The following is a 12,510-nucleotide window of genomic DNA, read 5'->3' as shown; positions in this document are numbered from 1 at the left end:
TAAGGATTTGGAGAAGTTGTCATGGAAGCTTTAACGTTTCTGATCAAACTCCATCTGCAGGATTGTCTGACTTAGATTAAAAATTGACATTTTCAGATTACACCAGCCGCCAATTATTAACCTCAATTATAACATTCTATATACAAACCATCAACACTTAGTGATAAAATTGGGCCCAAGAAGACCTTTGTGCAGACATCAAAGGTCAATTTCTAGGTTTTTCCAAAGCTAGTTGATTTCATTAACGGAAGAAAAATGAGCTCCTGCATGTTTTTAATAGCACCCTAGTTATAATTATTAGTTGTCTGCATTTATCAAAAAAAGAAGCCTCTAAGAACAGATTTTAACACAATTAAAGAGGTAGCTTAAAACTTGGTTAAATATATGTATTGTCTTACAGGAAAAATATACAATATTCTGCTATAGGCTAAGAAGACACTGCACAATGGATGTAGCACCGCACTCTCTTGCTCTCAATTTAATTTTCTCAAGACAAACTGCTGTCATGCACACTTCCTAGTATAGAACCAATAGTATTGCAAGCAGAAGGTCACATGTTGGACTGCTGCTCTGTGTTTGTGTCTGACTTGAACAGAGAACAGAGGGTGAGTTTCCAAAATTAGTTTTTCTAGGCGTGTTAGTTGATTTTGCAATCTATGAATAGTAAATGTACAAATTCCACAGTAGGTCGTCACAGTTTGTTTGGCTACAACCTGCCTTTTTTCCGTGCTGCAGTTAGTGAGTGCGTTAAAAGAACCGTGTTATGCAACGATCGAATCAAAGAAACAGGCAAAGTCATTCGGAATAACTCGGATCGTGCAGACTTTTTGTGCTGAAGAAATAGGCATATACCATTTGCTTTGGACAAACAACAAGTAGCTCAGTGCAACACCAAAACAGTCAAAAAGTCCCCATGAAAAACATTAGGCCTACTTTTACTATTGATCAGTGCGTCTTCCTTATTCTGAACTGTACGGTTAGCAATGCCTAACGTTGACGTTGCAATACGGTTGAGCTGCTCTAAGAAAAAAGTACGCTCCTTATAGCGGAACTTGCCTGAGAATCATCACGTTTTAAGTTTTCTTTAGTATTAAACTAATCAAGTAATAGTTGTCTGAACATTTATGGGTACACTGTAAATAGAAACTTGTAATAGCTATTTCGGCATACTTTTTATGGTGCCAATGTGCCCAAATGGGTTTTTCTATTAGCCTATGTCTGAGGGGGTGTGCCCACATTGCTGAAAACACCAGAGCCACTAGCTAGACGACTTACATCTGTACTCTTCCAAACGGCCTTGGTGAAGTACAGCAGGCATGAAAAGTACATCGGGATTTCAAAATAAAACCTACAAAGTCTATTTGCTTTTGAATCGAATTATGTATTAATGCCCTCAAGAGCCACTGAGGCAATCACATAATTGCAGCTCTCCTTTATATCTGCATCATTAAAGCCTGATCAAAAGCTCGACTTAATGAATAGTGTCCAAACGGGTACATGTATTCACTGGTATGTGTACATAATTTACTATGAGCAAGATCATTTAACCTATTACACAGGGACAAGGGCCTTGGGGGGGGGGGGGGTTTGCGCTTTTTAATAAAACTAAAAGATTTGTACCGTAATGTATAAAATTGGTATAAAAATAAGTATTGTTCAGGTATCGAAATCACGGTATCGGTACCGGTATCAGTATCGGAAGATTTTGAACGAAACCCAGAACTAACAGTGATTACCCTTTTGTAGCGGCTTCTTTGCAACCTACATAAGCCGCCGAGAGGCTGAGTCAGGGAACAATCACCTGTATGACGCGCCGTTAGAATAATTCAGATCCACTCTGAGATATGCTTTCAACTTTTTATTGTTCGTTTGAAAGTCGGAAAAAATATGAATAAACAAAATACAATTGCCTGAAAAATAATGCAAAAAGGTGAACGTAAATGTGGAGAAACTTGCGGTCAACAGAAAATGCAAAAACCCAAGCTCACCCCCTCTCTAGCCTCCGCCATGCAGGTGTCCAGGTGTATAAATAGACTGTTTATTGTGAGACCAACCCCCATGACGTCCTACGTTACGTAATAGGTGAAAACTATAAACCATAAACAAACATAATATACATGGCTCCTATACCCTTAATAAATAAATAAATCAAATAAATTTGATACTACACCATGTAATCACTGCTATAGGTTTTTAGTACTAATACATGTTTTGTGAATATCTTTCATTCATTACTGCAAACTCACATTGTGCAATATTTTCTGTTTGTTTTGATCACAGCAGCAGTGAAAGGGGCACTATGGGTCGCCTCAATGGGAAAGTGATTGTGTTGTCAGCTGCCGCTCAGGGGATTGGACGTGCTGCAGCAATAGTAATGACCTATAAGAACTTCTCACTTCTCATAGTTCCTACCAAATCACAGAGGAAATTGTTTATTGAATAGCTTGTCATAGCAGTGTATATTTTGACTTTACATATTTCAACCAGTTTTTGTGTAATGCAAATGGAAGATTTTTATGTTTGTGACATCCTGTCGTACGTTATATCTTCTGTTAAAGTCCTTTGAAAAGGTACAGATGTAGCACTGCAACAATAATGGTTATCCAAAACATCTTTTCTTCCAAATTACTGTTCTACAGAAACGCACACTATGTGCATATGTTTAGTTTAGTAAAAAAATTTAATCAATAGGCTAGATTGTGTTTTATTGTGATTATAGACTTTCTGTTGTATATGTGTTTACAATATGCTATCACTCCATATGCATGTGCTGTAAATAAGTGCTGTGATAGTAGATCTTGAGAGGATGCATACACCGGCTCAGGGCAATCCTCATGCACAATCCTCTGGTGATATTCTAGCCAAAGAGATAGCAAAACACATTCTCACGCACACATATCCTTATCAAGATTGGGCCATCATCAAATTCATTCCCTTCAAGTGATGTCTTTAAAACCGTTCCTTGTATTGGAGGGGTTTGTGTTTTATGTAGTGTTGAGGAATTCAAATACAAATAGGTCTATTTATGTCTCTGTAGATCATTAGGTTTAAATCACATATTGAAAGTTGCATGTGGTGTGAGGGAACTATTCAGCTTTTTCCATTTTGACTTTTAAAGGTGTATTTTGCAGATGTTGTTTGCTCCATGGTTAATGACACGCAGGTATACGAAGTATACCCACTAAGAAAGCTCCAGGATTTCCATATACCCACTTAAAAATGCACAATGACATGAAACAACATACTATCCATTATATTTTTGATATATTTTGAATTATCATCTGTGTTTTCTTTCGATAGGCTAAATAAAGGTATTTCCACCGATTAAAGTTTATCAGAATGCAGGAAATGAAGTCTTTGACGCTCAAAGTTTCCCCGGGGGAGGACACCCAGATGCCCCACTTTGATATGTCCATTCTGGTCCATATATTTATATAGTACAGTATACCCGCTAAAATACATTAGACTACACCACTGGTTAATGATGCAGTCACTCACGTGGAATGGATTTAAAGTGAGGGTTGAAAGATTAAGGTTAGAGATTCTATCATTCTATGTCTATAGATAAGTGAGATGTTGGTGTCAGCACTGTGACATTAATTATCGCCTGAAGTCAGAGGAAGGGACTGTGCATTCAGGTGGCAGTTCAGATTCAACGGGCCTACATCTTACTAATCCCAGCTTTTAGTTTTTTCATAGTCAAAAGCTTATTTAACAAAACAGCCATAATCATTTAGGTGTGAATCACAGGATAATTCCAAAATACTTCAACTTGTTCTACAATACTGGGCTACAAGTTTTACACCATGACATGTGCAGACATTGTGTTACCGCTGGGCACTGACTCAAGTTTTTAAACTTTGTAGGCATTTGCAAAGGAGGGTGCTCTAGTCACAGCAACGGACATCAATGGAGAGAAGCTGAAAGAGCTGGACGGCATTCCAGGTAAGATTCATTTGAGCTGGTCTGGCTGCCATCTGCTGGCTAACCAGTGTGATGCAGCCAGGATGGCCGAGGCATGTGTTGCACCTTTTGTCAAATTCTTTCACAACTTGATCTTGCATGAACCTATGTTACTTGGTAGCTTTTAACAAGATGAATTTTATACACTTCCATAGCTTTAAGTCTATTAGGGCTGCAACCAATGATTATTTTCATTGTCAAATAATCTTCCTATTTTCTTGACTTTTACTATTATAGAAAGATATAATAATCACAAAAGATGATGGATGACATGTTTTTAATGCATGGGCTATAATGTGTTACTTTTACAGTTTAGTTATACTGTATGAGTGAATTACTGCTCACTGATCTGATGTATACTATCCTAATAGTCAGTGAACAGTAGACTGATCACTACAAAACCTATCGTATCATAACCTGTATATCATATAGCACCCCTTCTCTTCTCTGCTTCTCTTCATAGTCGTCAGATTCATCTACCAACCCTTATAGAACTGGCTCAGGTTTGCCTTGCACCAGCTCTTAATTATGCTGTTATAGTTTTAGACTGCTGGGGGACTTCCTTTGACACACTGAGTTTCTCTCTCCTCTCTTTTTCCATCTGTGTGCATCCATGTCCCAGAAATGCCTGTTACTAACTTTTTTTCGGCCAGCAGTTTTCCTTGGATTAGGGTGGCACCTAAATCATGGTTGCAGCTGTCACTGTGGTCCTGCTCCGTGCCCTGCTATGCCCTGCTATGCCCTGCAGTGCCCTGCTACGTCCTGCTACGTCCTGCTATGTCCTGCTATGTCCTGCTATATCCTGCTACGTCCTGCGATACCCTGCTACGTCCTGCTATGCTCTGCTATGCTCTGCTACGTCCTGCTATGCCCTACAGTGCCCTGTTACGCCCTGCTACATCCTGTAACGCCCTGCAGTGCCCTGCTACTACAACTACTATTTCTAGTCACTGTTCCATTATCTTCATTGTAACTGTTATTGCCACTGTTCATCACACCCCCAACCGGCACCGTCAGACACCGCCTACCAAGAGCCTGGGTCTGTCCGAGGTTTCTGCCTAAAAGGAAGTTTTCCTCACCACCGAGGTTTCTCCATAAAATGAGTTTTTCCTCACCAGTGTCACACTAAATGCTTCCTCTTGGGTGAATTACTGGAATTGTTGGGTCTTTGTACATTATAGAGTGTGGTCTAGACCTACTCTATCTGTAAAGTGTCTTGAGATGAATCTTGTTATGATTTTATACTATAAATAAAATTGATTTGAATATAATAATCTATCATAAGGGTAAAACTCAAGCCTTTTAGTTTTTAAGTCAGCTGATTTTATAGCTTTGTATTGGCCTTTCATCGTGACAATTTTAAAATGTCTACAGGATAACTGATATGGTAGACAAACATACAGTCACAATATTCAATTTGTTGTGTTTGTAATCAGTCAGCAATACATTTGAGGAGCAGGCTTATTGCAGAAAATTGCCTCAGCTGGACCAGGTTTAAAGAAATAGGAAGTGATCAACACTCTTCTGTCTCTTTCAACACCTCCTATCAGGTAGTTCACAAGCAAAGCACTTCACCTCTAACTGCTTCCTGTAGAGCTGTTGACTGGCGAGCAGGAAATGATAGAGGTTGTCCAGCAGCCAGGTGTGAACGTGTGTGTAATTATGCAGATTTGAGGCAGTCTTGTCAGAAACTAAGGTGATTTTGTCTATACATGTAGTACTTCACTTGCTTCAACTAGTATCTCCTGCAATAATATGTTAAATACTAAAGACATAATAAAGACAAAATTCTAAATCGGAGCAAGTGTCATTAAAATAATTGGGATTTTGTCTCCACAATCAAAGCTCTCTTTTTCTCTTCACCAACAGGGATAAAGACCAAGATCGTGGATGTAACTAAAAAAGACCAAGTCGAAGCCCTGGCCAAGGAGCATGACCATGTAGATGTGCTGTTCAATGTTGCTGGGTACGTTTTCCCTCTTTCCTGTATGTTATTCTGATTTACCAGAGCAGTAATACTGATAAACTCAATGCTCCATTGACTCTGAAGAAAATCTCATGAATCAATTAGACAAACTGTTGCACTGGGTGACATGTTCCTTCATTACCCAATAAAATGGGCAATGCGATTTAGTCGAGTTGATCCCACATGCACCACCGTGCTGCTAAAAATATTCATTAGCACTCCAAATCCACAGCTGAAAAAAGTCCACAACAAATGCACTATCTACGCCTGTATGAAATATTTGCTAAAAACTACAGTGCCCTGGGGTCTCATTTATAAACCTGGCATACGCACAAAACAGGGCTGAAAATGTGCGTACGCCACTTCCCACGCAAAGGTTGTGAATTATAAAAAACAGACTTGATGGGAGAATGTGTGGTACTCCACGCAAACTCTGACCCATGCGTACACACATTTTGGAGACAATGGGAATTGGCGACGCAGATGGTGAGGTAATGAACTGAAGTCAGACTGCAGAAAGTAAATGTGTGAATAACGATTACTCGTAATACTTTCAATTATTGATGCCTCACGCACATTTTTTCACTCCATGTTATCATGAAGATTAAATCCAGGAGTGTTATTTGCACTTGTGCTGAGTGATAATTGTTCCATAAACACCTTGCAAAATCCAACTCAAATCTTAAATAAAAATATGTTCTTAATATTTAATCGGCGCTGTCTCACCATCACATTGTCTGCTACGGAGCGCAGGAGGAGGAGATGGCATCAAATACCCTACCATTAGATAACTGCAGAACACAGTGTAAATAACTAAATATCTGTCTTTAATACTGTGCATATATCATCAAATGTCAAAGTCTAGAAATACAGCCGTTAAGCTCTCGTGCAATCGTTACACTTAATGTCCTCGTTATCGGTCCAAACTTCAATACTGTTCGTGACAAAACCTGCATGAAGAAAAGTGTGTTTGCCTATGTGACTTTCGTCTTCAAATTGTATCTCGGGGGGGGGGGCATAACCACTAGTTGATGCTGTGATTTTGGCAAGGTGTTAACAATAAACATAAATACTGCGGTGACCCCCGTGCATAATGCTGCATGATGGCCCTGCAGGAGGACTACGCCAATAGAAGAATCAGGAGAGAAAGAGACTTCAGGGACCATGACGATGACTGGCTAATATGCCGATTTAGATTCCTTAAAGCTGAGCTCTTGGATCTATGTACTGAACTGGATCCAGTAGAGAGGGCAACGCGCCGGAACCGTGCCATCCCGGTCCATCCGGTCCAAATACAGGTCCTCGCCACTCTGGGAGCAACTGGCTAATTCCAGCGGTAAATAGCAGAGAGCTAAGTGTTTTATATAAATATTATATATAATCTTCACCTTTATCACTGAGGCTTGTTTGGATATAATATATAGTTTTATTCTACTTCGTTTAAGAATGCTTGATTCTGATTGGCTGGGAGGAGGGCATTAACTTCGTCTCGGGCGGTAAGCCGTCCACAAGCCGGACATATAAATCTGTTTATTGCCCTGCCTCTCGGTGATTATCCCTTACCTGTTAAATCTTATCATATCTGGTCTGGTATATTGAAGCTGTCCCCGAGTGCCGTAATGCCTGCCGTTTTGGACGGTATTATTAATAAAGGTAGTTATAGATCAGGTTTCCCTACACTGTGGGAGAACAGTCCGAAATTATAATTCAATTTGCAGCAATTCCCGAGCGTCTGAGAAGGTTTTTGCTTTTTCCCCGCCAGTTGTCACGATTCGGCATGATTCGGCGTAACGAAAGAACAACTGCCAGGGTCATTAACATACTGATCAGCATTTATGAGGTGCTTTGCATTGACTATTTATGGTTAAAAATGGGCGTGTACAGGGCGGGATAAGAGGCTGATTCACATACGCACACTTGTGGGTAATCTGTGATTTATAAAGGGAACATTGCTTACAGATGTGTGTACGCATGGTTTTATAAATCTGAATTCTTTTTGGCGTACGCCATTTTTGGCTTTTGGGCGTACGTACACTTTTAGTAAAGATCCTTTGCACAGTTTTATAAATGAGACCCCAGATGTTTTATATAATTACCTAATTTAAAAAAAAAACACATTTATATACGGCACCAGTTTTTAAAGATTTACATTTTCAGTAGGGGAAGTCGGAAAGTATTGAGAGACAGACACATTTTTGGTTTTGTCTTTTCAAGGGGATTTGTTGACGATAACAAATCTATAGACTATTGAAGCCAGGGTTCACTCAAGGTGCTTGAAGTGCTTAGATTTTGAGGAGGAACAATTCTGAAATACCTTGACAATAGCCCCTTTCTTAAAGGAGAATTCCGGTCGATTCCAACATGTAGCTCTGTTGTTTTTAAATTTGGAGTGCTATCAGTAGCAAGAAAAATGAAACCAATCGGTGCTGCCTACACCGTGTTATCCTCCTGCTAGCAATAGCACCAAACAAGCTTAAACAGGGCAAGTTTTAAACTTGTCTTTAGCCTCTTAACATGTTCAAAATGTCATTAAAAGTGTCTACCCATGTGAAGTGATTCCTTCCGAGTGAACACAGTGAATCTGACTGCAGTAGATGTGAAAGAAATGCATAAAAGTTCTGCTAATTCAGCCCTGTTTAGTTCCGGTGTTGATACTGCAGGGAGTGCTTCAGGACCGTCTACAAACTACAACACCGAAAAGAGATGCAAACATATTTTCAAAAATTGGCATATGCTTATTTTTTTAAAGTAAGTGCTGTAGTACAACTAGCACGAGACAATTTATAATTGAGATAAGTTTGGCGACACTACCTTATTTAATCATAAATGAATAGCCTACATATTTTTGTTGTATCTCCTTTCTGTGTTGTAGTTTGTAGACGGTCCCTAAGCACTCAACTGCAGTCTCAACATGGGAACTAAACAGGGCTGAATTAGCAGAACTTTCATGCATTTCTTTCACATCTACTGCAGTCAGATTCACTGTGTTCACTCGGAAGGAATCACTTCACATGGGTAGGCACTTTTAATGACATTTTGAACATGTTAAGAGGCTAAAAACAAGTTTAAAACTTGCCCTGTTTAAGCTTGTTTGGTGCTAATGCTAGCAGGAGGATAGCACAGTGTAGGCAGCACTGATTGTTTTCGTTTTTCTTGCTACTGACAGCACTCCAAATTTACAAACAACAGAGCTACGTGTTGAAATCGACCGGAATTCTCCTTTAACAAATTGCCAAAAAAAAAGTCCTTGAAATTCAAATGAGTCACATAACGCTATCTTATATTTTGACCAAAGTTTTGTTCATGAAGTCATTATAATTAAATTGTTAAGAATCAAAAGTAGGGAAGTGTAAATTTAATCCAGCATGGCAGGATATTGATCTTTATAGCCATTGGCTTTTGCCAAACAACACCAAGATGCATCTATGCAAGATGGCCCGGGCCAACTCACCCATACTCGATAGGTCAAACTCTTTAGAACATTTTTTTACATCTTGCATAGATGCATAGAACCATAGACTGTATATATACAGTCTATAGTTGGCCCTGAAGAGCCACATGAAGTCAGCATAACACCAGGCAGTCCTCGCCGTGCTACAGCCTCTGCCTCAGTTTGAGATTTCTTCAGGCCTCAAGCGATACGAACCTGTATGTAATATTTGAGCCTCAAACAGTGAAAAGTTCAAAACGGTGAACTGAATATGTACATGACTAGCTGTACAGTAAGAGAGACGGACAATGATCACATCATTTATTTATGTTTAATGATTTATGAAAATGGATTATTGGCTCTGAGTGAAGTCCTTAAAATGAAGAAGAAGAAAAAAATAGTGCTTGAGAAAGTACTTGTTGAAAGTCCTTGAATTTCATTTTGTGATGATGTCTACATTAACACTGGCCAGCCTTATCTTTTGGCATACATATTGTGTGCATAGTGATTCTACATGTTTTGCTGTCTCCACCTCCTGCTTATCTACAATTCTTAAATCCCTATACCTGAAGATTTAACCTCTACTTGACCTATTTTAAATCTCCTTAACAAAAGTCTCTAAATTGACACCTTCTAAGGCTCAATAAACTGTTGAGGGGGTTAACGCAGCATTTCGACCAGCATTTATTTTCTGTTTAATAATTTATATCTCATATCGATCTCCTAATGCTCTTCTGTTTTGATTCGGATTGACATCATGAGGTATTTTACCTCTTAGCTGAAGCTATATGTATAGATGATTACATGTAATATCCTTTGTAATACTGTGAGATCTGAGTTTACATGTCATCTACTGCATGCAGGTTTGTGCACCACGGCTCCATCTTGGACTGCGAAGAGGCCGACTGGGACTTCACCATGAACGTGAACGTCCGGAGCATGTACCTCATGAGCAAGGCTTTCCTACCTAAGGTGACCTTTGCCCACTTTACCAAATGCTTAACACTGTTCATCCTGTTGTTGAGAGAATGAAATAGGTGCTGTTGTAAATTGAGTGACATATGCTTTTCTTTTGTTCTCATTCTTTGTCTGCTGGGATTAGCTGTATTACTCTAAGCCTGTGACATGATGGCCAGTGACTGCCCATTCACTAATCCAGCTTTAGTAGCAAACTAACCAAACTATCTCAAAGCGAAATGTATTGCTTAGATCATCACACAATTCTCATTTATTTGTTACATAAAAATAAAGACGGTTGCATAATTTTACTCCAATTACCAATTAATTTCTGTTTAAATGACACCTTCCTAAATGATTTTGTCATTCTAGATGTTGGCAAAGAAGTCAGGAAACATTATTAACATGGCATCTGTTGCATCAAGCATAAAAGGTACCTACACTTTCACAGATATATTTCACTGTAGATGATTGTAGAACAAATATGCCAAATTAAAGGGACATTAAGTCGTTGAAGTATGACCATGTTCATTGTAATCCTCTTAGCTCAGATAATTGCTCTCCGTGTGAGTGACATATGTCTTTCCTCAACACAGGTGTTGTGAACCGGTGTGTCTATAGTACCTCCAAGGCTGCAGTCATTGGGCTCACCAAATCTATAGCGGCTGATTTCATTGATCAAGGCATTCGCTGTAATTGTGTTTGTCCTGGTAAGTTTAGAATGCCCTACAAAATAAAAGCATGTGTTTTATTTTTCCTCGAGTATTGCTTGAGGTTAATATCATTTTAATTGATCACAATGTACTGTAGACATCCTTGAAAACAAATTAAACAACATTTCCGTTTGTCCCTTCAAAGCCAGTCTAAATAACTGCTGTGCAAACTCATTTGTAAACTAAACCCAATTATACCTATTTGGTCATCAAAATCATACAATTAGTCAAAGGGTATCTATATATGTATGAATTTAATAGTGTTATAATGAAGGTTTCAGAAGAAAGTTAAGGTTTTTATTTTATATTTTCTCAGGTACTGTTGATACTCCATCACTAAGGGGTAGGATCCAGGCCCAACCTGACCCAGAACAGGTATGGTAGGCTCTGATTTTCTCCAATCTTAATCTGACAGTAATTGCATTGCATTTAACAGGTACATCTTATCTTGTTTTCCACAATAAGATTCTGGGTATTGGAGATAGTGAATGCTACAATTGTAACTCCTCTCTCTCTCTCTTTCTGTAACTTCTCAGGCTTATAAGGATTTCATGGCAAGACAGAAAACTGGCAGAATGTGCACAGCTGAAGAGGTAGCATACCTGTGTGTGTACCTGGCCTCAGATGAGGTGAGTGCTTGCAGATAATGAACTTTAGTCATACATATGTTATGTGGTACACTGCATCGACAGTCAGGCAGAGTTTGCATGGCCGTAGCTACACGGAGGTCCATGTACTATGTATTCTAATCTAGAGATTCAAGGGGCTTTGCAACCTAGTGAGGGTTAACACAGACCAATAAAACTATGTTAAAATAAATAAATAAATAAAGGATTCACCAAAATGATATTTCTGGCAATGGGAAGAATGCATTGAAACTAAATCTAAATGCTTCAGAGCCTCATGGTGGGAAACAAAACATTTACAGACAATATAATTGAAATTTTTTTTATTTTCACAATTTCAAATAATCAAAAGATTTTCCAGACTTTATTTTTGGTGTCGGATAAAAAGTATTTTTGAGAGAGGAGAGCTAGTTGCTTAACCCCAAAGTAAACTTTAAAAATCCCAGTTATAAAGTTGTTTTTGATTTGTTTGTAGTAGTGAAATTATTTCCCAGTGATCTGATGGGTCTTGGCTCCTTCACAGTCTGCCTATGTGACTGGGACAGAGCAAATCATCGATGGAGGATGGAGACTCTGAGAAAACTGCTCATTATGACTATTTGAAGCCCAAATAAATCGCACTTGCATATTCTTTTGATTTGCGTATTATTGTTTGCTGATTTTGTGGGAGACATTGCCCATTTTCTAACTTGAATCTATGCTGCAAATGTGTGCAATGTCAACATATGAATTTTGTTGACTGGCATTGTAATAAATGGACTTTATCACAGCTACAGTGTATTATCGCCTTATTATAAATCCATCAGTTGTTAAATATTTTACAAAGCATTCTGTGAATGGGACTAATAATGAAAT

General features: G+C 38.7%; 1 protein-coding gene across 3 annotated transcripts; it reads left to right on the top strand.

Annotated features, from left to right (window-relative positions):
* The first annotated feature begins 527 nt into the window (after positions 1-527).
* Positions 528-12,424, top strand: bdh2 (3-hydroxybutyrate dehydrogenase, type 2). 3 transcript variants are annotated; one of them, XM_078260969.1, is made up of 10 exons: positions 528-605; positions 2,281-2,371; positions 3,867-3,945; positions 5,833-5,929; positions 10,223-10,331; positions 10,689-10,749; positions 10,913-11,026; positions 11,346-11,404; positions 11,566-11,658; positions 12,179-12,424. In XM_078260969.1, exons 2-10 carry the CDS (start codon positions 2,300-2,302, stop codon positions 12,230-12,232), a joined length of 738 nt encoding a protein of 245 aa, XP_078117095.1. In that variant the 5' UTR covers positions 528-605; positions 2,281-2,299; the 3' UTR covers positions 12,233-12,424. The 3 variants fall into 3 exon arrangements, with proteins under 3 accessions (XP_078117095.1, XP_078117112.1, XP_078117103.1); XM_078260986.1 differs by having other exon boundaries at positions 12,131-12,286; XM_078260977.1 differs by having other exon boundaries at positions 532-605; positions 2,284-2,371.
* The last annotated feature ends 86 nt before the right edge of the window (positions 12,425-12,510 follow it).

Source organism: Sander vitreus, chromosome 2 (assembly GCF_031162955.1).
Source record: "Sander vitreus isolate 19-12246 chromosome 2, sanVit1, whole genome shotgun sequence".
In the NCBI taxonomy this organism is placed as follows: Eukaryota; Metazoa; Chordata; class Actinopteri; order Perciformes; family Percidae; genus Sander; species Sander vitreus.
This window is presented reverse-complemented; position numbering and strand designations above follow the sequence as displayed.